This window comes from Mytilus trossulus, chromosome 12 (assembly GCF_036588685.1).
Source record: "Mytilus trossulus isolate FHL-02 chromosome 12, PNRI_Mtr1.1.1.hap1, whole genome shotgun sequence".
NCBI lineage: Eukaryota > Metazoa > Mollusca > Bivalvia > Mytilida > Mytilidae > Mytilus > Mytilus trossulus.
This window is the reverse complement of record NC_086384.1, coordinates 29214308-29240985: the sequence shown is the minus strand read 5'-3', so window position 1 is coordinate 29240985 and position 26678 is coordinate 29214308. Positions and strand designations below refer to the sequence as shown.

At 32.8% G+C, this 26678-nt stretch overlaps 1 protein-coding gene across 4 annotated transcripts in view; it reads left to right on the top strand.

The window, feature by feature from the left end:
- The window catches only part of LOC134693758 (uncharacterized), a 64885-nt gene extending 43028 nt beyond the window's left edge, over nt 1-21857 (top strand). For 2 of the 4 annotated variants that reach the window (XM_063554666.1, XM_063554667.1), the window contains 5 exons: nt 9850-10024; nt 10619-10706; nt 14465-14597; nt 15292-15480; nt 19425-21857. In XM_063554666.1, coding sequence (XP_063410736.1) covers nt 9901-10024; nt 10619-10706; nt 14465-14597; nt 15292-15480; nt 19425-20132 — 1242 coding nt within the window. In that variant the 5' untranslated portion in view covers nt 9850-9900 and the 3' untranslated portion in view covers nt 20133-21857. Of the gene's footprint in view, nt 1-9487; nt 10025-10618; nt 10707-14464; nt 14598-15291; nt 15481-19424 lie in introns of all 4 variants that reach the window. The other 2 variants (XM_063554663.1, XM_063554664.1) reach the window with 1 other exon arrangement.
- The last annotated feature ends 4821 nt before the right edge of the window (nt 21858-26678 follow it).

Genomic DNA, 26678 nt, shown 5'->3' with positions numbered 1-26678 from the left:
TTTTTATTTTTTTGTTGCTATCTCAATAACATGTACTCCACACCTGTTTTATTTACATTCGTATCCGGTATATCATTTTATCATGAAAGTTTTAACGAAATTAGTTGATGTCTTTAAATGGGAACTCTACTTGATAAACACATCTTCCCAGTGTTACCATGATGCAATTCGTCTTTCGCATTGAGTACTTACAAAATTAAAGTGCAACTAAAATGTAAATGTCATTTACCTGCATTGTACAAATGTACCTTGATTGATAATGATTACCTTTTTTCCCGCCGGAAGTTAGTGTTTCTCTTGAGGTTTCTGGGACTTCTCCATCATCAAACATGTATAACCAATGTAGCTGAAAGTGGTGTATACACCTAGACATAACAAAAACATTTTGTGCAGATCTAAATCCGAAAAACAGTTTGCAATCGAATATTGCCATCGAAATGTAACCAATTCACAACCAGCGTATAAAATAAGAATTTGAGTAAACCCATTGCATAACTGGTCTGCGTTAAACATGTTTGTTCTCCTTTAAAGATCAGCAGAAATTGAATTGAAATTGCAGTAAAAACACTAGTACTGTTTTTAAAAAAAATATCAAAAAACATATACAATGGAGAATTAATAAGTGTATTTATGCTGCCGTTTTTAATAAATGAAAATCTCAAGCATATGTTAGTAGATTGGGTTTCAATTTATTATTTATGAACCTTTATTTTTGTACCAAGCTTTCACTGTATTTATATTTAACAGAAATGCATGTATGCTAGGCTACAGTAGAACCTTCAAGACAACTATAGAGATATAGACATACTAATGATATCCCCTGCATATAACTACCATTCTAATCCAACAAAGTTTGTAACGTTCATTTTGATTGGATAACGTCACTTATAATTTACATGGCATTAATTGACTATTGATGCTATGGGACGTTCGCGCAAGCGCAGACGGCATATGACAGCTTTTAAATACAGTAAGTAAGTAAGTAAGTAAGTAAGTAAATGTTTATTATAGTGACCTGTGTAATCACATTTCAATAAAGTACAAATATATTACATACACAATAAAATACACCCGACCCATTGGGTCTATAAGTCACTTTCAAATAATAAAACATAATTCTTTTATCACGGATTTCAAACATATCAATGAAAAGTAAGATTAAGCTAAATTTCAAAATGATTAATTAATAATGAAAAATTCAAACTTATATAAATAAATAATTAAAAATGAATTTATTAGAAGATCGATTTAATAAATGTTAAGTTGAATGCATAATTAATTAATAATGAAAAATTCAAACTTATATAAAAAATGAACTTATTAGAAAATCGATTAAGTAAAGTTGAATGCATAATAAATTAATATTTATAATAAAGAAACTGGAAATCTTTAGATTGACCAAGAAGTAACATTTTTACATTTTCATATTACAGTCAAATACAATCAATACTGTCAACTGGAATTGCAATATACTGTTTATCAAACTGTTCATGTATTATATAACACTTCGCGTCTATGCCGGAACGCTTTCACTGTATACTTAGCCAGCTTTCTAGGATAGTTTGTCATCAAAAAGATAATTTGTTCATCGTTTGTCATATCTATTAGTTCATTGCCAGAAAATATATCATTAAAAGTAGATTCTCTCAAGTCATTATATAAGGAGCAGTGGAGAATAAAGTGACACTCGTCCTCCATGGAATTGCTGTTACAAAACTTACATAAGCGTTCATTTGGTTGCTCGCCGCTATATCTACCCGTCTCTAGTCTCAAAGGAAGAATTCCACATCTCAGTTGTGTTAGGAAAGATCGTTCAGTTTTGTTCAAATTTAATTTAACATAAGTTTCTATTCCAAAATTAGTCTTTAGTTTCACATAAGTTCTCAACTTTGGAGTTTTCACAATGTCATTTTTCCATAAACAGTTATAGTGTTCCTTCAATATGGATTCGAACAAAGTCATACTTATAACGTCCTTGCGCTCAAAGTAGTCCACAATACCAAGTTTCATGAGTATGTCTTTGAAGTCAGAACACCAATTATTTCTACATTTTTCATAGTCGTGATTGAAGGCTTGTTTTGTAATGCGATTGTCATCAAATTGAACAAGTCTATTCCAGAGACGCACAATATTAGTCCAATGTCTGTAGTGGCACGGGATCCATCCGATATCTCCATAAATACCAAGAAGTGGGGCAAAACGATGAACTCCTAAAAAGTAACGTATAGATCGGTTCTGGATGTTCTCTATGGCTTGAAACTTTCGGTTCCCCCAAACTCCGGATGCATAGTCTAGTATAGGCACAACACACGAGTAAAATAGCTTTTCAAATGACTTTATTCCAATCTCTTTAAATGAATGAATGTTAGAAATTATTTTTCCAAGTGCTCTACCAGCCCCTTTTGACAGTGCTTCGGCGGTTGTGGTAAAATTTCCGTTAAATGTAAATATAACACCCAAGTATTTGTATTGGTCAACAACTTCAAGTTTATTTCTTCCGATCATGAAATTGTAATCAGTCTGCTTACATTTTGATTTTCTGAAGTGAACACATTTAGATTTATTGGTGTTGATTAAGACTCTCCAGCGTTTACACCAGTTCCCGAGCTTATTTAACAATAACTGTAGATCGTCCTCGCTTTTAGCCAATAAAGCTATATCGTCTGCATAAAGTAACGCCGATAATTTCCTGTCTGAGATGTCAATGCCAATATTCAATTCATTCAGTTCAGCTATTAGGTCATTTATGAAAATTGAGAATAATGTAGGCGATAAATTGTCTCCTTGTTTTACACCAGTTGTACAGGGGAACCAGTCAGTTAACTTTCCATTCAGTTTAACACAAGATTCGGAACTGTTGTAAATGCTCTTTATAGAGTTGTAAATTTTACCATCTATATTATTAACTAACAGTTTATAAAGCATCATTTCTCTGTCAACAAAATCGAAGCATTTTTTTAGGTCAATGAATGCCACATAAAGTTTATCGTTGTTTCGAATTGCACTATTCAATGTAAAAATATGGTCCTCGCAAGAGCGGTTTCTCCTAAACCCGTTTTGCTCGTCAACTAATTTGTCGTTGTTCTCTAAATAGTTCGTAATTCTCTTATTAACTAAAGCGCTGTATAATTTACTGGTACATGATAACAAACTAACACCTCGATAATTCATAGGATCTCTAGCGTCCGTATTATAGTCTTTCAAAATAGGACAAATAATCGACTTTCGCCAGATCGACGGAATAGTACTAGTATCGAAAATCCACTGAAAAAGATTATGCAAGGCATCTATTATTACGGGATTCTTCAAAACAATGTATGGTATTTGATCATGACCACAGGCAGATTTGTTCTTAGCGTGCATCACTATGTCACTGGTTTCTTCACGTGTAATGTTACCGTTAATGAATGCATTTGGTTCATATAAAGGGTCATTCATATTTTGCTCTAATAAGATTTTATGCACTTTTGTTCGATTATAATGATCGCTGTCAAACTGTTCACTATTTCCACCATGATATAAGTTGAAAAAATCCGTTCGCCACTTTTCTAGAATATCAGCTTCTTTTCGTACAGAGTTCCCGTTATCGTCAATAATTTCCATTGGAATAGATGTATCCCTTTTAGGTCCAAGCCTACTTATTTTCTCCCAAAACTCGTTCGGATTATTTACAGATATCGATTCAAAGTCCGAAGCTTTCGCACTTCTATATTCACGTTCCGTTTTTCTTAGCAATTTATCAAATTTGTCTCGTGTATCAACGTAATCTTTTCTTATTGCCGTTTTTGTATATCTATTACCAGTACACTTTAGAAATTCTTTCTCCTTCGTATGCATTTTATTCCATGCAGTAGCTAATGTATCGTTCCAGTACGGTTTTGTATGTCTAAAGCGTTTTTTTGACGAGCTTGAAATTGCTTTCGGTATTTTTTCGTCCATTTCAGCGACAATCACGTTGCACAAATCACTGTATATCATGTCAATATTTTCTTGTGTCTCTCTAATTCGCTCTATCTGATCAATAATATTGACTATTGCTAGCCGTCTCAGTTCACTTGACATAAAATCGCCTGGTATCCTGTCTAGTCTATAACGAGTACGGTTAAATAACGGATCAATCGGTTGCGCTTCGTCTATCAAATCCGTAATCATAAGTTTAAGATGACATGTAATCACTGAATGGTCCGGTAATTTTGACCTTTCGCCAATCAACGGTTGAAGTTTATGCATGTCCACAATACTCTGTATTGGGAGCACTTTAAAGTTATCATAATTACTGAGAGAGTCATGCGGAACACAAAAATAGTCAACAACAGCTTTTCCCTTGCGTGAAATAGAAGTGAAATTATCATTTTCGGCGAATCTACCATTTAAAACACAAAACTTGGCTTCGTTTAGAAAATCTATGAATTCATGTCCATGCTGATTTATACTATTGTCTATTGCAATCCTTTTCGGGATATTATCTATTTGGTTTAAGGTTTCTGATAAGGAGCCGATCCTAGCGTTAAAATCACCGACTAGTAGAATATTTTCACAATCAGAGTGCATATAGATTTGAGTTAAAAGATGTGCTAAGAAACTTTGAGCATCGCGCCCTCGTGATGAGTTTTCTGGTGGCAAATAGCATGAATACAATATGAATTCCAAGTCTTTTGACGTGTTCTCGAATTTGACACCAAGAATTCCTTCGAAAGTTTTATCGATTACAGATACGTTAAAGTATTTCAAAAGCCAATTACTAATCAATATACCAACCCCACCTGACGCTTTTGGCGCTTTACGATGGATATTTGTTCTGTTAAAACCAAGCCATGTATAACCTGTTACATTTATTTCATCTTGACCTGCTAAATGTGTCTCGCTAATTGCTATAATATCACATTCAATGCTTTTTAAAATGTTTGACCTTAACTGACAATTTTCTCTAGTCCATCCAGCAACATTCAAATGACCAATTTTAATAGACTCAATAGATCGGGCGCCATCCTATTCACCATCACCTCGTTGCGTTTGATTATCACGTTTCTTAATCCGTCCAGAGGCGTCAACTCTATAATCGCGCCCATCCGGGAGGTTTCTCAATACTGCCCTCGCGTTCATTTCAATGAGACGCTCTACTCTGGATTTACTACTTTTGATAAACACATTCTTATACTTCTCGGTTTGTCTCAGTTTCATTTTATTTCGAAGAACATTAACTTTTTCTTCCGTGTTTTGGAAACTTATTTTCACGATACCAGGTTTATCATTGAACCTTGAAGGCAAGCGAGCCGCAGCACTAATCCTTACACTATCGGCAACGGAATCACCTAAAGCCAAAATCATATCATGTGCCTTTTCCATCAAATCTTCACCGTCGGAAAACGGGATGCCACTTACAGTTACTGTAATGTCAGTGTTATCAAGCGGATTGTATTTCCGACCCGGTCGATTTTCTTGTATTGCAGTACCGTTATCGTTTAGTATAGGATTTTGTTGTTCTACGTCGTCTAGACGCCTTTGTATTGATTGAACAGTGGTCAGTAGTTGGTCAGTACGTGAAGTTTCATGGCCTATGTCAATCGATAATTCATCTCGTAACGCTCTCACCTTACTATCAACACTAGCCATTAAATCATTTCTTAGTTTATCTAGTTTAGATTCAAACATCCTTGCCATATTATCTTGACTAGTTTTCAGGTCTTTTACCGCACCTATCAGAATTTCTAGTTTATCACAAACGTCTAGGTTAGGGTTAAGGTTGGTGTTTACTGAAGACATGTTTTGTTGATTATTGTCAGTTTCTTGTATATAGTCTGTGGGGTTATGAGTATCTACTTTGTTTACTTCATCAAATACACTAGTGTTAAATTCATCAGAGTTATATAAAACAGAATGGGTTTCATTTAGAATAGAACTCACCGAATCGTCTGTCCGAAAATATTTTGCCTTGTTTACATTATCGTGTGATTCACTTCCACTGCTGTTACTAGAATTTCCTTTCTTCCTTTTTGTGTTTTGATTACTTTGCTTCTCTTTTGGCATGATCCATTACATTAGCACATAATAAGAGTGTCTATGAACAACCAACAATCTTCTTTATATCTTATATCCTGATTTTAATACATGTTTTAACGTTGTTTTCTGTCAGTTTCATTAGAATGGAGATAACAATATTGTATTTTAAGCTCCGACGGCATCAATTGGGGATTTGATGGTAACGCGTCGCCAGTAAACTTAATTTGCGACCATCAAATCCCCAATTGATGCCGTCGGAGCTTAAAATGCAATACAGTTATCTCCTAACTATTGTGATTAATTTACTATATTTTATAAGAATTTCTATATTTCATTATTCATAATTGTAACATGTCCCTATAATAATGTTATTGTAATCAGCACGAATGACATTTTGAAATTAAACATTGTACACGTATTGCACATGACTATACCTATTTTACATACAGAAACAATAGTTTATACAAATACCTAGAGACTCAGATCAAAAGTACGATAGTTCAGATATGTCTCCAAGAGGCAATTTACATGGAAATAGGCTGATTAATTGGTCATTCTTTCAAATAGTTTCCTGTTTTAATCATTTTAACATTATTGATCAATAATGCCTTCTTATCATCAACCATCTTTTTGATTGCTGTAATTTGTAATGGGTCTTCTTTAGAATTTCATAGAAAATTCGGCGAGGCGATCCACTCCCCCCTCCCCCCTCACTCCAAACCCAACCAACCAACCATCCAACCAAATAAAAATAAGATTGCTTCATATCATATTCATGTTAAGTTTGTTCCCCCTTACTATTTTCTGACAATATTAGCAAGTTACTACACTTAATATGGCAATTTTCATTTTCTAAAAATATTAACAAATGACTATACTTGATATGCCAATTTTTATTTTCTGACAATATTGACATATTGCTACAATTTCATTGCTTAAACGACAGAATTGTAAATTATTAACAACTTTTACATGGAATTGTCAATACTTTTTTAAATTGCGAATAAATAGAAAATAAACTCATATTACATGACGCCATTACTATTTTATCAAAATGAAATTGCATCTTATAATTTTGCTATCGTTCTCAGAAACAAAATACTGGTAAAATACTTTAACTTATTCTTTCAACACATTTGAATCCCGAATAACGTTGGTTTGATGACCATTGTGAATTTCTAAAACAAGGTGTTCAATTCTTGAGGTGGAAATGCCTTTAAATTAGTATTTCCAAAATTTAAAGTTTTGCAAAGTATTTTAAAGGAATCAAAATTTCCAATAAGAGCAACAGCTGCACTAGCTAAAACCATGACGTCATGGACGATTTGTAGGCATTTTCTTACTTCAAGACAGTTCCTAAATGGCTATAAATAGCAAACAAAAACAATATTAAAGAATATATTCTACATCCACTCTCTTTTTCAACATATCCATATTTTTGTTTACTCCAATCGACTGTGAACCGATTCCTTAATTAATAGTTTCTTTCTCTATGCATATGTTCGGAACATACATGTGTACGCAACTGATTAAGTTTTTGCTTCATCAGAACCATTTGTACAACTGACAAAATAGATGAAATATAGAATAATTTATTCAAAATTAGTCAGTAGTATAGATTTTCAATTTACCAATAATTGGTCCCAGAGGATTTTCGTGCATATTGCATATATACAATACAATTTCCATCTTTTATAAAGAAAAGAAGAATTATGTTTTTGTTCTGATTGTTAAAGAATCTAGATTAATCACCATTTTTGTCTGCTATATATTGGAGATTTTACTGACATTGTTCAAATGGGCATTTCGTTCAAAGACTTATGTTGTACTGTTATACCACTGTCCCAGGTTAGGGGGAGGGTTGGTATCCCGCTTACATGTTTAACCCCGCCACATTATTTGTGTATGTGCCTGTCCCAAGTCAGGAGCCTGTAATTCAGTGGTTGTCATTTGTGTATGTGCTACTTATTTGTTTTACGTTCATTTTTATTTTACATAAATAAGGCCGTTACTTTATCGTTTGAATTGTTTAACATTCTTATCGGGGCCTTTTATAGCTGACTATGCGGTATGGGCTTTGCTCATTGTTGAAGGCCGTACGGTGACATATTATAGTTGTTAATGTTTGTGTCATTTTGATCTTTTGTGGATAGTTGTCTCATAGGCAATCATACCACATCTTCTATTTTATATTTCATACATTTATAGTTATCGGTTCAGGAACATAAAAAAAAATATAAAAAAGAAGATGTGGTATGACTGCCAATGAGACAACTCTCCACAAGACATCAAAATGACTCAGATATTAACAATTATAGGTCACTAATGAGCAAGATCCATACCGCATAGTCCGCTATAAAAGGCCCTGAAAACTAACGGCCTTATCTATATAAAATGACAGTTCTTATTCATTCGTTTAAGCTTTCGATTTCGCAATTTGATTGGGGACTCAGTTTCCTTTTCCTTTTCGGAGTTCAGTATTTTTGTGATTTTTTTACTTTTTGCACAAACCCACTTTAAAGCTCTTATTTATTTACAGTTACGTTTATACAACAACAACAAACAAAAAAAACAGGATTGTCTCATGACAACTCAAAATTCAAATATGTCGAAATAATATATTATTGTGTCTTAGTTTTGTTCCGCAAAATATGTTCGATTGTCATCTTCAGGTTTCTTAGTTCGTTGTCTGAAGGATTAACCTTGTAATGAATAGTTTATTGAGCAAAGCGTTATGCCTTTAATTTTTGCTTGAAAACTAATGTTTTAATTATCACCTTTTAATTACCGTTTTCGTATTTTATGATGTTTCTTATAAGTTATATAGTTTTACTTGATCGTTAACTTGAAGAAGTATACAATTCGAATGTTTTCAATTAGTCTGGTTAAAGTTATTAACCTTTACATCCCGGTACATTTCTCAGGTATATTAGTTGTTCTTTGATCTCAATTTTCAGGAATGATATAACCTACTTATAAATGTTAACAATTACTAGTAGTTTGTTTGTAATTTCTGCTCCAACGAAACGAAGTTTTAAATTGTGGTTTCTTCTTCCTGTTGTGGTATATAAGGGTTCAGCTTCGTTTATTTTGAAGATGCCGAACTGTGCATGCGCGGAGTGTATGATTTAAATCATAGTTGAACAAAACTTATCTTTAAATAAGTAGAATACTTGTTACAGAGTGCATTTCTTGTAAGCTTTATTTCTAGACCACTCAACGTTATGTGTGCTGTTTACCAATGTGCCTAAAAATAGATCCTGTGCCAAGCTTTTCTAACAAGGATCAGAACACGCTCGAGTATACGATTTCACGATTGGCTCGTATAAAGTTAACCAGAACAGAAAGTCAAACGGAGGGTTGTCAGATCCTTGTATAAGCTAAAACACAATATTTATATTTTAATGAGATTTGCTGTTATCTAACATCAAAATATTTCATATATACTTTCTAGAAAGCAAATTACGCTTATTTTGTCCAATTTCAGGTTATTACGATCGGCTATACAACAGAGCATCAGAAATGGACTTCAAATACAAATTGTTTGCTATCAATAATTATTGGATATTCTTAGTAGTGGTTGGATATATTCAATTAGTGGTCACAGCATCTTCTGATTGTCCGATATTCTTCAAACAAACAGGACGAAAGGACGAGGAAGTTAACGTTACAAAATCGAATTTACAAAAATGTGCACTATTTAATGACCTCGTCGATAAACTAGAGGCGCTCAATATTCTTATCCCACGTGATACCTCGTGCTATTCGTTATTGAAAGTAGGGCAGACATTTGGACAAAAAGATCCAAACTCCAATTCTCAGACTTTTAGTGTTACATTCCATTTTCAGGAAAATTTCAAAACTGGAAACACACCAGATAAAACGTCAGTTGACGCTACAATGTGCACCACCGGGAGTGTAACCTATCATGCTCAAGGGAGACAATCACATATCGAAAATGATACCAATAATGGAAATGATACGGTTGCCCTAGCAACGAGCATAAATGACGGAGATTCATCAGGTATGTTACTTTCTTTAATATCTTGTGAATTCGTTTATTATTTAGTTTGTGAAGGGGGTATATAGAGAGAGAAAAAGTATTGCCTAACATATGGTGTATATGTTTGTTTAGTATATGTAATTTAGTTTTTCGTCAAGAAATAACAAATTAGTACTGGATATGTTTCTTGCATTCCATCTGCATGCATGCAACAGTGGTTCCTTTCCCCCACAAGTTAGGAACCATTCCCTTAGACCTGGTACTTAATATTAGGACCAAGATACATGTATACTACTGAGCAAAGCAGATATACGGAATCAATTTCTGAGATACAAAATTGTAGGGGTTAAATAAATCAAATTAAATAGAAGAAAAAGAAAAAGAAATACGTTACTGTTATAGAAGGTTTGAGAGAGAACAAGAACAAATTAAATTAAAAACAGTATCGTGGTTTTGACTATATTCGAAAAACTAAGGTCAATTTTTTCTAGCACAATGTCTTTTTCGAAATGTATCACATGAATTCAAAAAATATAGTATTTCACTTTCTTAATTGTAATAATTCTAATAATACAAAGGAAAACTGAAAGTACTTTTAAATTATTTCTTTTTCAGTTTTGAGCCATACACAAGTCGTTGTGATAGCTACTTGTTCTGCTGTCGTTGGAACTTTTTTCATATTAGCAGCTGCATTAAGAATAAGGTATTTCATATATCAATGTGTTGGTTAAAAGAGTGTAAGAAATGATAGTTTGCACCTAAATAAAAACACCGAGCAACTTTATCACAAGCAGAAAACTGTCGATAGTCTCAACCGATAGTTTCGTAATTTTTAACTGGCCGTTTCAGAATACACAGTTATGCATTCTGGGTAATATTTCCAAAAGCATACACCTAAAAATTGTTATTGGTTTAAAACGTGATAAAAAAAAAGAAATTCAGCTAATGACGTTACGTTATTTTCATTTTGGTGTACGAACAATGAGATTGCCCATAGTCCTTTAAGATTCTGAAAAGCGAAAATTGCTGTTTTCTATAACCGTGGAAACAAACTATTGGCTTTGGTAGACTGTCTGGAAGTTGTATAGCTTGACATATATTGTCACGTACTGTTTTGGTAGGGTATTGCTGCTCACAAGGAAGCTATTAAACCAAGAGTTCCAAATGGTGAAGTTGAAATCATCCCTTCGTAAATTTTACGGACGTCATCACGAGTTGGTTGACCGTTATGGAATTACCGTAAATTTCACAAATGATATCGGATATGTTCCTTACGTCGTAACAACAATCCCCTTCCCTTTCATGAATGTGACCTACCGAATTAGACTGTTTACGGGATTTGTTATAACATGAGCAACACGACGGTTACCACACGTGGAGCAGGATCTGCTTCCCCTTTTGGAACACCTGCGATCAACCCTAGTTTTTGTTGGGGGTTCGTGTTGCTTATTCTTTATTTTCTATGTTGTGTCACGTGCACTTTAATAATTGTTTGTTCGTGTGTCTTTTTTCCATTTTTGGCCAGGGCGCTGTTAGTTTGTTTTCGTTGAGTGAGTTTGACTGTCCCTCTGGTATCTTTAGTTCCTCATATACAACTCGTCTAAACATCAACCCAACAATGTTGATCAATGTTAGATCTGTAAATGTGCTTCGCAATTTTATTTTTTTTGTTCTTCCCCAGATATATATATAAAATGACTCAATAAATAGTCAACGATTAATCTTACAGGGCGATGGATCATGTGATATGATTATGTACACTACAAAATATAATATATAACAAGTCAAAAAGGGTACATTAACACCATTAAATAACTAAGTCTATAAAATTAACAACGATTAGATATTTCGGATAACAGATATTCTTTTTCAATAATAGCACGATGTCAAATGAATCATGTCGATATATTCAAACTGAGAAACTTTTTCTAAATCTTGAAATTTATACAATTTAAGCAAACACCACAGACGCTAGTAAAATTTCCAAACACGGCGCAAAGATTACAAAGATATGCCAAATGAAAATAGTTATTTTGGATGTGAACTGGCACAACTCTAAATTTCCAAAGGTTGTGACAGTTTAGATGTTATTATTATAAACTGCATTGAGGGCAGTCCTCAAACAAAAATATCAAAAATGTCCAAATTGGTATAACATTTCAAATTTGACAACGGTAGGACAATTGCAACAGATACTTCATATTTAAGCCTTCCAAACGAATAGCAGTTTAATAATGATTAGAAAAATAAGTTTTATCTAATGAGGTAAAATAATTGAACGTGGCTACGTACTTATACATCCATCCCGAATGAATGGATCCCTTTATTTTAAACTGGTATTTAAAAAAAATTATTTCCGAACTGTAAAGCCAGTACCTGTCCCAAGTCAGGAGCCTGTAATTCAGTGGTAGTCGTTTGTTTATGTGTTACATATTTGTTTTTCGCTCATTTTTTTACATAATAAGGCCGTTAGTTTTTTCGTTTGAATTGTTTTACATTGTCTTATCGGGACCCTTTTACAGCTGACTGCGGTATGGGCTTTGCTCATTGTTGAAGGCCGTACGGTGACCTATAATTGTTAATGTTTTTGTCATTTTGGTCTTTTGTGGATAGTTGTCTCATTGGAAATCATACCACATCGTCTTTTTTATATTGAAGACGGAGTTATTGTGTTGGGTATATATATATATATGCTAAGTTTAAGAATTTAATTAGTAACCAACAATAATATCTATGACAGTAACTTTAAAAGTTCTAAGTAATACGACATATTTTAAAAAAAAGAATTTATTGAATAATGTTATTTAGCAATCAGCCATTGTCTTATAATATAAATTCTGTTATAAACAATTGTCAGGTTTATGTATAGAGTGACATAATATGCTAATAATACCTTTCGAGGCGTTAATTAATTTTACACTGCTGCAGTAGACACTAGGCATTTTGTTGTCATGAGAAACTTATTTCAGTAATCCATAATGTAAATTTTTTATACTCATTTTGAGATGTAAATACGAAACAACTGATTGTGAAAAAAATACTGAATTTTTTTGTGTTGGTTTAATTTCAACACTGAATTTATACTGCAATTATACAAAGTAAACTGTACTTTTCATATTACAGCGTTGATTAAATATTGAAATAATGGACATTTTTGTAATCAACTGACGATAACTTATCCAGATATAATTATTTCGTTGAAAATGAAAATTAATCCCAAAAGAGACATTTTAATACATACTGTGTGTTTACGATAAACTAGCAGACAGAAGACTTGTAAGAAATGTTAGAGCTAATTTATAAATGCATATAAAGTAAGACTTTGGTTAACTTGCTTGATTTCTTACAATCTTTATGCCTATCTCTATTGTTAGCAGCTGTGTCAATCTTAATTACAGTGCTTGACCAAACGTTTAAACAACCAAAGCAAGTAAGCCAATCAAAGTCGTACTCTACATGCATTATGAAATTAGCTCTAAAATATAAAAATAAGTTCTAAAACTATTGTCGAAAGTATATGATAAAGCATACATGTTAATACATGGCCTTTTCAATATCAACCTGGGTATCATCCCTCGACCCATATCAGCACCTCCACTCCGTCTCGGGATGATACCTAGGCTGATATGGAAAAGGCCATGTATCAATCTCTATGTATTTCCAAATTTCAGGATTACGCAAGTCATATATAATAAAATATATGAACAATGTCGACGGAAAATATAAATTGTATTTGTACGACCTTTGAAAACAAGACGAAAAGATATGCTTGCGGATTTTTCTCCTGTTTCGTAGCGAGTAAAATTAATTTGTCGTTTCCGACTATAAACATTAACTGAATGAGATATTCAAAATACTGTGTCCTCAACCTGTTTTTTTTATACAATAACTGGCTGACTGCAGGATAAAAAGAAAACTATCTCCTGATGGAGTTTAGTTAAAATATCTTGGTTTGATTTAATGTGGAAATAGTTTATATCATGCTGAACAACATGATATAAACCAAAAGATATACAACTCGTCTCAACATCAACCCAACAATGTTAGATCTGTTAATTTGATTTCACAAATGAAGCCCAGGTGGTCGTGTGGTCTAGCTGGACGGCTACAGTGCATGCGATTTGGTGTCACGATATCTCAGTAGCATGGGTTCGAATCCCGATGAAAGAACAAAAAATTTGCGAAAGCAAATTTACAGATCTAACATTGTTGGGTTGATGATTAAATTTAGCAGAGTTGTATTTACATAATGTACATAGCCATGTATCACCATCACTGCTGGTAATCCGATGGATAAATCTGTTGTAGAGTTTTCCCTGGCTCAGACGTACTAACAAAAAAATATAAATATTAAAAACAAAATCTGGGGTGATGCGAACAGTTCTTTAACATTTTTTTTTCGCGGTGGCAAAGCTCTTTTCAGAAGACGATATGTATAACTTTTGATATTGCTTCTTTTAGAAATTGTATGAAAAGAATTCGAGAAGACCAGCAAACCAGTAGACGTTCTAACAATTATCGACTTCCTTTAGCAAAGGGCCCTAACTCTCTTGAAGGACATTCTCGAAAGTCTTCTTCAACACATAGTCAACAGGTAATAGTTTGGTTTTTAGAAGAAATGAGATTTTTTAACCATAATGTGTATGATCTTTAGCGTGCTACTAAAGCCACGTGAAATTGATGCAATGTGTATATCTGAACAATAGTTGGCTCAAGCTTCAGCTAGTCTCTGAACAAAATATGTACTTGTTTAATGAAAATGGACGTCACACTAAACTCCAAGACGTATACACGAACTAAAATTAATAAACATACAAGACAGACAAAGGCTAGAGGCTCCGAACTTAGGACATACGCAAACATGCGGCGGGGTTCAACATGCTTTGAGAGATTTCAACCATTCCTATACATGTACCTCTAGCCAATGTAGAAAAAACAAACACACAGCAATACACAGTAAACTCAGTTCAAAAATAGTCCGAGATCAATGTTCATCAAATGTGTTCGTTTTCATCGATAATTGTCAATGAAAACAAAAGACCCACATAGTTTCATCCATAATGTGTCAATACAAATTTTCGATTCATTATATTTAAAAAAAAAAATGAATATGAACATGTCATCTGTTTCCCCCTCCTTTTATAGTTCTGTTATTTAAAATCTTTCTATTTTCAACAGTTTTTTCGAAAGCTTGTTATTTTGAAACCGAGTATCACACATCATGAGTTTGTGCAAATTTCTTGCATTAAGTTTTTGACAGCTGTGTTATGAATTGTCATATTTTCTAGAACAGTCTTCTCGACAAAGATGGTAGCACATTTCCAAACAGAAATTCACCAAGTGCCTGTCGTGAGCCACTATTACTTGATACAACGCCACGCCTTATAGTGACAGCGCCATCTACAGCCGCAAGTACTCCGGCGGACTCTCGCAGCTTTATTCAATTTATCGATGAAGAGTCAGACAACAATAGTCAGGTAACTTGCATGCCCCATATATGGGCATTATGTTTTTCAGTCTGTGTTTTCGTCTGTCCGGTCGTCCGTCCCTCTGTCCCGCTTCAGGTTAAAGTTTTAAGTCAAGGTAGTTTTTGATATAGGTGAAGTCTATTAATCAAATTGAGATTTTAAATTAATAGTACACATGTTCCCTACATAATATACAATGATATAATCTTTCCAATTGTAAAGCCAAATAAAAGTTTTGACTCCAAATTCACGGTCCACTGAACATAGAAAATGATAGTGCGAGTTTAGCATCTGTGTACTGAAGACACAAACAGTCATTTTTTAAATTATTATTTTTTAAATTGATGCCTTATATATAATTCATTGTGACGAAGATGACTAACAATGCTTCTAACTGACATCTTTAACATAAAAAAAACGAAAAGTAATTTTGCAAAACAGAATTAGCATGTCCAATATTATGAAAATACATAATTATGTTATGAAAAAAAAACCAATCGGAGAGAGGGTTGTTTCCTTTTTGTATCAATTATTTTGTTTCTCCTGTCATATTTTAAATCAGTATATATCAACTCGACTTGATATAGACGTAATCTTATGATCATTAGCGTACAGGTATCATGCCATATTTGCGCTTCTCAAACTTCTTTGATCAGCTCATTGTAGTATCAGTTTAAATGTTAAAAAATATGGCACTCATTAGCTGTGTTTGATAATGTTATTTTTGGTCATACTTTTAGTTTATTGCTTTTTCATGTTTGATACTGTTTATTTCCAATGTTAAGTTTATAAAACCACTGACAAGAAAAAAAATCAAATCCATCAAAATTAATTTAGAATCTTAAACATGTTTTATTGTCTATAAAAGAGGGACGAAAGATATAAGAGAGGGACATTCAACCTCATAAATCGAAAATAAACTGACATTGCTATGGCTTAAAAAGGAAAAGACAAACAGACAAATAATAGTACACAAGACAGAACATATAAAACTATAGACAACGCAACGCGAACACCACCACCAGCTGGGTGATATCATGTGCTTTAGAAAGTTGATCAAAGTCTGCCTCCCATGTGGTACCCGTCATTTTTTATCTCGTCTCTTTTGCAAATATTTAAATTCAGAAAGTCCCTCTCAGAAAAACGAAATTTATACCACGATGGACCACTTATGAATATCAACATATATACGAATTAGTTGCACAAGTGTATGTTTTGAGATTTGATTTTTATATTATTTTTATACAACAATCACAGATGTTTCATGAGTCTTAACCTTTGATTTAACCCATCTTAGGTCTTAGGCTTATAGGTAGAAAAACCTATAACATAGTGGAGATAACGTTGTTTGGACTAGTATAATTGCTGAGCTAGTTTTTATTATACCTGTTGTTTATTTAAGAATTGAATGCTTCTTTTTGTAACTTCTTTGGGGTGTACAATGTAAAAGCGTTGACCAAAGTACATTTTGTATGAAGCGCGTAAGTACGGGGCGCCGAATGGGACTCTTGTGGTTTTGTACAAAATTCAATTCTGTCATAACAAAATCATTTTTGTCTTACAAAACTATGTGCTACAGACTTGTTTTGTGAGAACTTCAATTTTGTGATGACAAAATTCATTTGTGTAGACAAAATTCATTTTTGTCATGACAAAATTCATTTTTGTAGACAAAATTCATATTTGTCATGACAAAAGTCAATTTTGTCTTAAAGGTATGCAAATATAAACATATTTGCATACAAAATTGACTTTTGTTACCTGATATGGAAATTAAATCACAAAAGTCAATTGTGTACGGTAAGATTCAATTTTGTGAGACAAAATTGACTTTTGTGAAACAAAATTAACTTTTGTGAGACAAAATTGACTTTTGTGAAACAAAATTGACTTTTGTGAGACAAAATTGACTTTTGTGAGACAAAATTCAATTTTGTCATTTTTGTTGAGACAAAATTCAATTTTGTCATTTTTGTTGAGACAAAAGTCAATTTTGTTAATTTTGTTGAGACAAAAGTCAATTTTGTCAATTTTGTTGAGACAAAAAGTCAATTTTGTTAATTTTGTTGAGACAAAAGTCAATTTTGTCAATTTTGTTGAGACAAAAGTCAATTTTGTTGAGACAAAAGTCAATTTTGTGACGACAAAATTCATTTTTGTGATGACAAAATTCAATTTTGTAACAACAAAATTGACGTTTATGAGACAAAATTGACTTTCGTGAGACAAAATTGACTTTCGTGAGACAAAAATCAATTTTGTTGAGACAAAATTCAATTTTGTTAATTTTGTTGACACAAAATTCAATTTTGTTAATTTTGTTGAGACAAAATTCAATTTTGTCAATTTTGTTGAGACAAAAGTCAATTTTGTCAATTTTGTCTCACAAAAGTCAATTTTGTGTAACAAAAGTCAATTGTGTGTAACAAAAGTAATTTTTGTGTAACAAAAGTCAATTTTGTGTAACAAAAGTCGATTTTGTATGCAAATTAGTTCACAGAAACCGAACTAAACTAATTTAAATACAAAATTGACTTTTGTCGCTCAATTTTCAAATTAGGTAACAAAAGTCAAGTCTGTGTAACAAAAATGAATTTTGTCATGACAAAAGTGACTTTTGTCCGCTGATAGATAATTTTGTATGACAACATTTCAAATTTGTAGTATGATACAAATTTTGTTAAACTGAACTCATTTTTGTTGGACAAAAGTCACTTTTGTCCGTACAAAATTGAATTTTGAGTACAAAATCACAAGAGTCCCATTCTGCGCCCCGTAGTAAGCGCTTCATTCTAAAAATGTGCACACGGTCAAAAAAAGTAAGTAAAACTTTATTTGGATTCGGCATATTGACAAACAATACAAACATAAGCTCTAATGAGTTTTTCACCGAATATAAAAACAATCATATGCAATAACACAAGGCATGCAGCATGCAATAAATAATAAAAAGCAGCACCAAAAATTAGCTCTAAGCGAATAGCATATACATGTATCTTGCAAAATACCAAAACATATATATGTAGCACTAACATTTTAAAATTTTCTTTTTAAAAATTGTTTTTAAATAATTTATGATTTATAAAGTAAAAATTTCAAATCTTTCAAATTTTAAAAAGTAAAAAACAAAAATTCAGTTACAAAGCAGGCTGTTAATGCAACATAAAAAGCATAAATATTGTCAACGCTTTTAAAACCCTAAGAAGTTACAAAAAGAAGCATTCAATACTTATAATTACATTTTTTTTAACTAGGATCACGAAAACACGTATTCTATCAATTTTTTTTTAAGTCACCTATGACTTTATTCTGGGACCCGTTGTTATCATGAATGAAAAGTTTTATTGAGTAATGCAATTGCTTAATAAGTAGTAACACGTGATGTGCAGTTAGCCAATCAGAATAATGTTTAGTGACACATACAATTAATGTTATTATAAGATTATGAATTGAAACCTTGCTAATGTTCGACTCCTGTCGTTATATGCATGGATTGCTAGATTTTTCGGACGATGGTCGGTTGTTTCCTCCAGGTACTTGGACTTCATCAACAGTTAAAATAGTTTAAGTACCATCAAACAAAAAATCAATGAACATGTTTTCTACACTACAACTGCATGTAAACAGTTTTACCATTTGAATCCAATAACTGACACAAAATCAGCAAACATAGTTTTTTTTGTTTTTTTTAAATCGGCGTATTTAAAAGACTGAACAGACGAACATTTCAAATGTCAATTCAGTTAAGGAAATACATCAAGACCAGTTTCCATATTATATCATACTATTTAAAAAAAAACTAAAACATGACCATGACTTAAGATACATGTACATCAACCCGTCAAGTTTCAGTAAACTTGATTATCATATTTTCAAGCATGTGCAATTAATTTTCTTAATATATGTTTTCGTTTAATTTGCTCTTCTTAATTTACGTTTAAAATATATTTTAGAAAACCGAAGAAAAGAATCAAGATTACGAGGAACCAGCATCGGAGGAAAATGAAACAGACATTGTTAAAGCTTTAGATAAAAACTCGATTGAAGACGTTGCCACGTTCGACACTAAGGACAAAGAAGGAAGTCCCCCCGTAGTAGTTATAAATATTCAAGATCAAAATGAAATTGAAAGCAATCATATTGGAGAGGTTGATTTAAAGTTAAATTGTGCAAGCCATGAGGAGATTAGCGACATTTTACCAGTTTCTATAGCGGAATCACATTCTATTACTGTTGGACTAACCCAATCAGACGATAGTTTAACTTCCCACAATCCATCATACTGTTATGGCAACCAAGTTGAATATTCAGATAATGGCGGATATGGAAATGTCGGCTATTGCGCACAAGGACAACACGAGGAAATGTACGAACAAGAAATAATATTAGAAAACGATCCCGTGAACGGGGATACAAATGGAAAAACATTAAATTTTAACACACATTTTAGTGAAAATAATGCAACGTCTTTTGAAAGAGACGAAATGAGAAATGCTTTCAATGATAAAATGCAAGCAGATAAAACTGAACATGGTGCTCGGCCATCTTTAAAAGACACACATAACGTGATAAGTCTAGACCAATACGAACAACGCCATAAGTTACAAAGACAAGGTAGAACTTTGCAACATACAAGTTCAATTGACAGTGATGCATATTAAACATTATTACATTTTAAAACTTACTCATATACCGTGTACTCATCTATTTATAAAGTCGTTTTTTTCAGTAACTGAAAAAGCGCTCCATGATGTATATTACCTTGTTGCTTTCAAAGGGTTGAACAATTTTATACAATAACCGTTTATTTATTTAATTAACTGTTATAAATAGTCTTAAAGGGCATGGCATTCTGTCCCTTTTTTAAGGTTTCAAATTTCATTCACGATCATTTACTTGTCCGCTTTCATCTGTGAGTTAAAACCAAACACCAGTAAGTGAATATTTTAAAATATATTTTACTTGTAACTATTGAAAAGATCTAAAAAGTGAAATCACAAAAATACTGAGCTCCGATGAAAATTCAAAACGGAAAGTCCCTAATCAAATGGCAAAATCTAAAGCTCAAACACCTCAAACGAATGGACAAGAACTGTCATACTCCTGACTGGTACGGGCATTTTCTTGTGTAGAAAATGGTTGATTTAACCTGTTTTTATAGCTAACTAAAACTCTCACTTGTATGCATGACAGTCGCATCAAATTTTACTTACTCATAACATTCCAATGCATTATTTGTACAGGTTTATTAATGTTAACTTGATTCTTTATTTCAGTACAAGTATGTACAACGGGTTACCATACATTATGATTTCCATCTTATTTTGTTAGACTGTTAAAATCATTTTGTAACATCCGGTATAAGAGATTTTCTAACAACCGGTTTTAGTGGATTTGTTAACGTGTGTGTAAACTCTGATTATTGTCAACGAATTTTCATTACTACATTGAATTTCATAGGTGTGTAGTAGCTATATATAGACATTGTTCATGTTGTTACGAATTTAAAAGGGCTCCACTTCATTTGTTTGTATTATAATTGTGTTTAAAATCCTCTCTGTTGTCTTATTCAATTAACCAAGAAAAGCTGATTGATTGTGTGTTATATATAATAACTAATTGGGAAAAAAACGTAATCTGTTCGAGTGGCAGCAATTTTATAGGAAAAAATGAGGATGATATGGGGAATGTATCAAAGAGACAACAACCGGACCAAAGAGCAGAAAACAGCCAAAGGCCACCAATGGGTCGTCAAAACAGCGAGAAACTCCCGCAACCTGAGGCGTGCTCCACCTGGCCCTCAATCAAATTGAATGATAATAGACGTCATACTTAACTCCGAAATATATAAATGAACTAGATTTAAAAACCATACAAGACTGACAAAGGTCAGAGACTCTTTAAAAAGGCGCAAACATGTGTTGTGAGATTTCAACCCTCCAACTTTACCTCTAGCCAATGTGAATAAAAAAAACACATGACAATGAAAACGTCAGACCGGATTCTTTTTTTTTCCCTTCATTTCTTACAACATCATGTAGAGGTTTATTACACAAACAAAATGCACAGGACATTTCACAAACGAGAATTAAAACAAGAATGCAACAGATGAAGGCCAAACAATCAATACTGTATTTTAACGATGGGCCACATGTTGAGAAGGAACTGTCTATGTTGTTTTGGTAGGGTTCGTATAGTACTCAGTTAGTAGAATTCTAAATGGTATTCATTGGTCTGTTTCGTCTCTATTCGCTTCTTTCATTATTCTTTGGCCATTGGTTGTGATTTGTTTTGTTTTTTCGATTTATGAATTTTGGATGTCACATACTATTGGTTCTTCCGCCTTTATTTTTACCAATATGCAAATTCAGTTTCATTCTATGCATAATGTATACATGTATATGAATTTCTTAATTTATCAACCATTTTCGTTTGAAGTTCCTTATATATCCGACCAATTTTTTTTCTTAGATACGTATTTGTATAGTGGCACCTGTCATCAACAAATTATATATATAAAATAAATGCATCAAAGGTAACTTTAGTACACACATATACAATTATTTGGCCCATGCATGAACGAAGTTGTATCTAAATAAGGTCACATGATTTTATACGGAAGCCCCCCCCCCCCCCCCCCCGCCCCCCCTACCCCCTTTCCAACCTTCAAAGGGAGACTCGGTGGTCGAATGGCGGGTGCACTCTTCTGCAACCTTAATTGACTAGGATTTTCAGTTTTCCTATCGAAGGTACTAGGTAGTTTTCTGCAGGCATCTCCGGCCCCCTCCACCAATAAAAACTGGCCGCCAAGAAATAACACAAAAGTGGTACATTAAATTGGCGGTAAAACACAGAATATAAAAAAATCAAACACAGTCATCTTCTTTTTTGTATATTTAAATGAAAAAATAAGTGTCAAGTTTGCCTTTGTCATTGTTTGAAAATTTTAATAGATGGTTGTAATATTTAAATTTAACCAAAATACATAAAGTTGTGAGGGATGAATAATAAATACCCTGTCACGGCCGGTATGTATAAGTGTTAAAAGTTTATATATGTGCTTTGTGTCGATTTGATGAGTGTAAAAGTCCTATTCAAATAATTTAAACCCAGCCACATTCTGAATGTGCCTGTCCCAAGCCAGAAGCTGGTAGTTCAGTGGTTATCGTTTATTCGTATCTGTCATATTTTTTTTTCGTAAATTGTGTTGTTGTTATTCATCAGTCCTACCATTAAAAAAGAGACATGTTTTTCTAGTTTAAAATAAGCTCGGAATATAACATCGGTATCCCTACACATATATCGAGTGTCATTTCTCAGACTATGTCTGATCGATCGTTATTGGAAGTGCTGTTACTGTCTCCTTATTTCGTGGATTCTTGTTAAACCTTTACATTTATACGTTTAAATCCATACATGCTTTTGATAAAAAAAAATAAAAAAAATAATGAATTAGATGAACATATCAGTTATTTAATTGTCTTACGTTTGTCAGGTTTGTCAGATAGTTAAATTACAAATAAATGAAAAATTCGTCTGTATTCTTTTGTAAATCATGTCAAATGCTTATCATTGAGTATTGAAAACCAGAGAATTAAAAATGAACATTACGTTCCTGGTATCACTAATTTACCAAATAGTGAAATAGCAAGAAGGCAAATATAAATAAAAAAACGTATTTGCTATTGGGTGTGATTACTACGGAAGCCGATAAGGGCCATTCAAAAAAAAATATTATGTCGTAATTACGACAAAGCATGTCGTAATTTCGACATAACATGTCGTTATAACGACATCGCTATGTCGTAATTTCGACATGACATGTCGTTAAAACGACATCGTTATGTCGTAATTTCGACATATCATGTTAAAACGACATCGCTGTATATAAAAGAATATGTATTATGATTGCCAAGAGACTAAATGACACAACAATTAACAATTAACAACTATAGTTCATTATAGTGCCCCCAATAATTAGAAAAGCGCCCGCATAGTCAGCTATAATACAGCGAGGAAAAATACCAGAGGAAGAGTCCCCGAAATGCTGTGTGGCAGACAGTGTTATTAATTATTTTTAGCTCCCTTGGTAAAACTCCAAATGTCATGTTTTTCATTGCTTAATAATTTACATGAAGCTTATAATAATAGTAAATATATATTTGTTAATTGCATAGCTTTTGCTATTTGAATTCATTGATTAAAGATTTTTATTTATATTGTAAAGTTTAATATTTGCATCGTCGCAAAATCTTTGGTTACCTTCTTTGGATACCTTCAGTGAGAAAGTTATATATTTTATAGATCCCATCAAATTTGATAAGATGTTGTATCGTCGCTAAATCAATGGTTAACTTTTTTAATACGTATTACCTATAGTGAGAAACTAGTATTTCTTATAGAACCCATATAAGTTAACGGCCGTGGAAGAGTAAAAATAAAGATATAACATAAAAGCTGTACCGCCGGACAAGATTGATATAAACTTCTGTTTGTTGGTAGAATATTTGGAATTATATGAGGACTGATATTGCAAAACCAAGCATTCACCTTTTAAATTAGTTTATTCGTTTTTTTATATTGTTGATTGATTCTAGTTCCGTTCGTTTTGTGATGTCATTTTATCATTACCAGGAGTTGTGGAAATCGATTTAATAATGTTTAACCTTTTAAGTTATTTCAACTAAAAATGCAGTACTGTCGCAAGTAATGTAGGAAGCAAAGATGAGACGGAAGTACTTGTATACAGTTTTCCATATTTTTTTTATCATAGGAATTTTAACTTTCAAGCTGCATATCATGTCTTTGTAAAATTTCTTTATCTTTATTCAACCCCAATACAAATATATCTGACACTCTGGTTAAATTTGAATAGCATTGTATTTTCCCTGGCACATAAATTGTCGAAATACATCCCTTTAATTACTTGAACCTTGGCTTGAGAATTATTTCCCCAAGTCATCTATAGTGTTCTGATCTCAGGTTCTAATATACATTATAAAATATAGTAATCTACTCCTGGAACGTCCGCGAAAACGGCAAATATAATTCCGTTTTTTTTGTATTAATTCGATAAAACGGTTTTCGTCGCTGTTTGAGATTCGATTCGTCTTTCAATTACCTCCTTTTCATGCACAAGTTTATATTGACGAAAGGTTCCGGCTTTGCTAGTACAGGAATTACTTTCATCACGACAGTTATAACATGAATAGCAGTACAAATCGCGAAGTAAAACATTTCGTGAACTGGTATTAAGTCTTTTGATATTGCTTTTGATATTGGTGATTGCACCTTACAGCTGAAGTGACGACTTTAAATTAATTTATCTATTTCGGAGTACTTCCGTAACATAAATTTAAATTCGCATTTTACAATTAGAGAACTGTCTTGGTGTCTCCAATTTGTCTTTGCAAAAGTTGGACGAAGTTCATGTAATGGGATTTTCCCCCATTTCTCAAATCTTTTAAATAAATCGTTAAAAGCTATAAACGATTAATAAAAATTGCAAAATTTAACCTGTGTCGAACCTAGTATGTCCCCGGGCGGATACTTTAGCAACATGCACTATTCTTTTTTTCGGTTAGTAATCATCAACCCTTTTCCCAAAATTCATAACACGATTTGTTTTAATTATCATGAACATTTAATTGAAACTTTAGCACATGTAACGTCGGAAATTAGCGTCTTTAGGATTTTCGACGTTTTTTCATTATTGTCTTGCTCTTTTTATTCATTTTCTGCTAGATCCGGCGTAAAGCAACCAACAATCAATCAATCTGCTATATCTACTTATAAAATTCACTTTCAGCCGTTGAGTTAACGAAAAACGTCGTTGGACATTTTTCTTATTCCAGCTTAATATGCAGCCACCTAGTCAAATGAAATTTGGCAAAATAACGGCTTAAACGCCAATAAGAACCGACACATGTCGTTGTTCCTGCCAAGAATCAAGAAGATCAGAGAATAAGAAATAGGATCACTATACATAAAGGTTAAAACAGTTTTTCATAAATGTAACGTTGGATATCCGGTTTTTTTTCTTCATATAGATTTCTTATTTCAATCCTCAAACTTACTAGATCACTTAGTATATGATCAAGAGCTGTAAAAACATAATTCAAAACATACATTGAATTTGTTTTAATATTGGTCCGTGTTTTTTTTAGCATTTTGAAGATTCTGTTTTAAATCCTAGGGGTTGTAGGAACATCGTGCCCAACGTTTGAAAGTAGAAATAGAGCTATCAATACTTCACTTGACCCTTTTTACAAGAAACCATGTAGTTTGCGCTTATATTTAGGGAGACGGAAAGCTTGGCTTGCTTTGGTAGGATTGATACTTCCAAATATTAATTCTTTAACACCTAGTAATTTAATTGGACCTTGTCTGGTTATACGTTCCCTTCCCCAGCGGGTATATTAATATGGAAGTGTTTAACGACCTTGACTGGCTTTACAGCCCTCGCACGGTTGGTATAGCGGGTCTTTCATTACCATTAGAGGGGTTCTATAAAATATATAAGTTTCTCACTGAAGGTATCCTAAGAAGGTAGCCAAAGATTTTGCGACGCTGCAAATATTAAACTTTACAATATAATTAAATATCTCTGACCAATGAATTCAAATAGCAAAAGCTATGCAATTAACAAATGTATACTCATTAAGCTTCGTGTAAACTATCTAACAATGAAATACATTAAATGTGAAATTTGAAGTATTACCAAGGGAGCTAATAATTAAATAATAACAGCATTTCGGGGTCTCTATCTCTGGTATCTTTCCTCCCTCTTTTATAGCATAATGTGAGGGCTTTTCTAATTATTAGGGGCATTATGATGACCTATAGTTGTTAATTTCTGTGTCATTTAGTCTCTTGGCAATCATAATACATATTCTTTTATATATAGCGATGTCGTTAAAACGACATGATATGTCGAAATTACGACAAAGCGATGTCGTTATAACGACATGTAATGTCGAAATTACGATATAGCGATGTCGTTATAACGACATGATATGTCGAAATTACGACATATTGATGTCGTTGTAACGACATGTTATGTCGAAATTACGACATATGGATGTCGTAATAACGACATGTTATGTCGAAATTACGACATAATTTAATTTTTTTGAATGGCCCTTATCGGCTTCCGTATATATCTCTTTCTGCTTTGAAATCTTAATGTTGCTCAGAACTAAATTCAG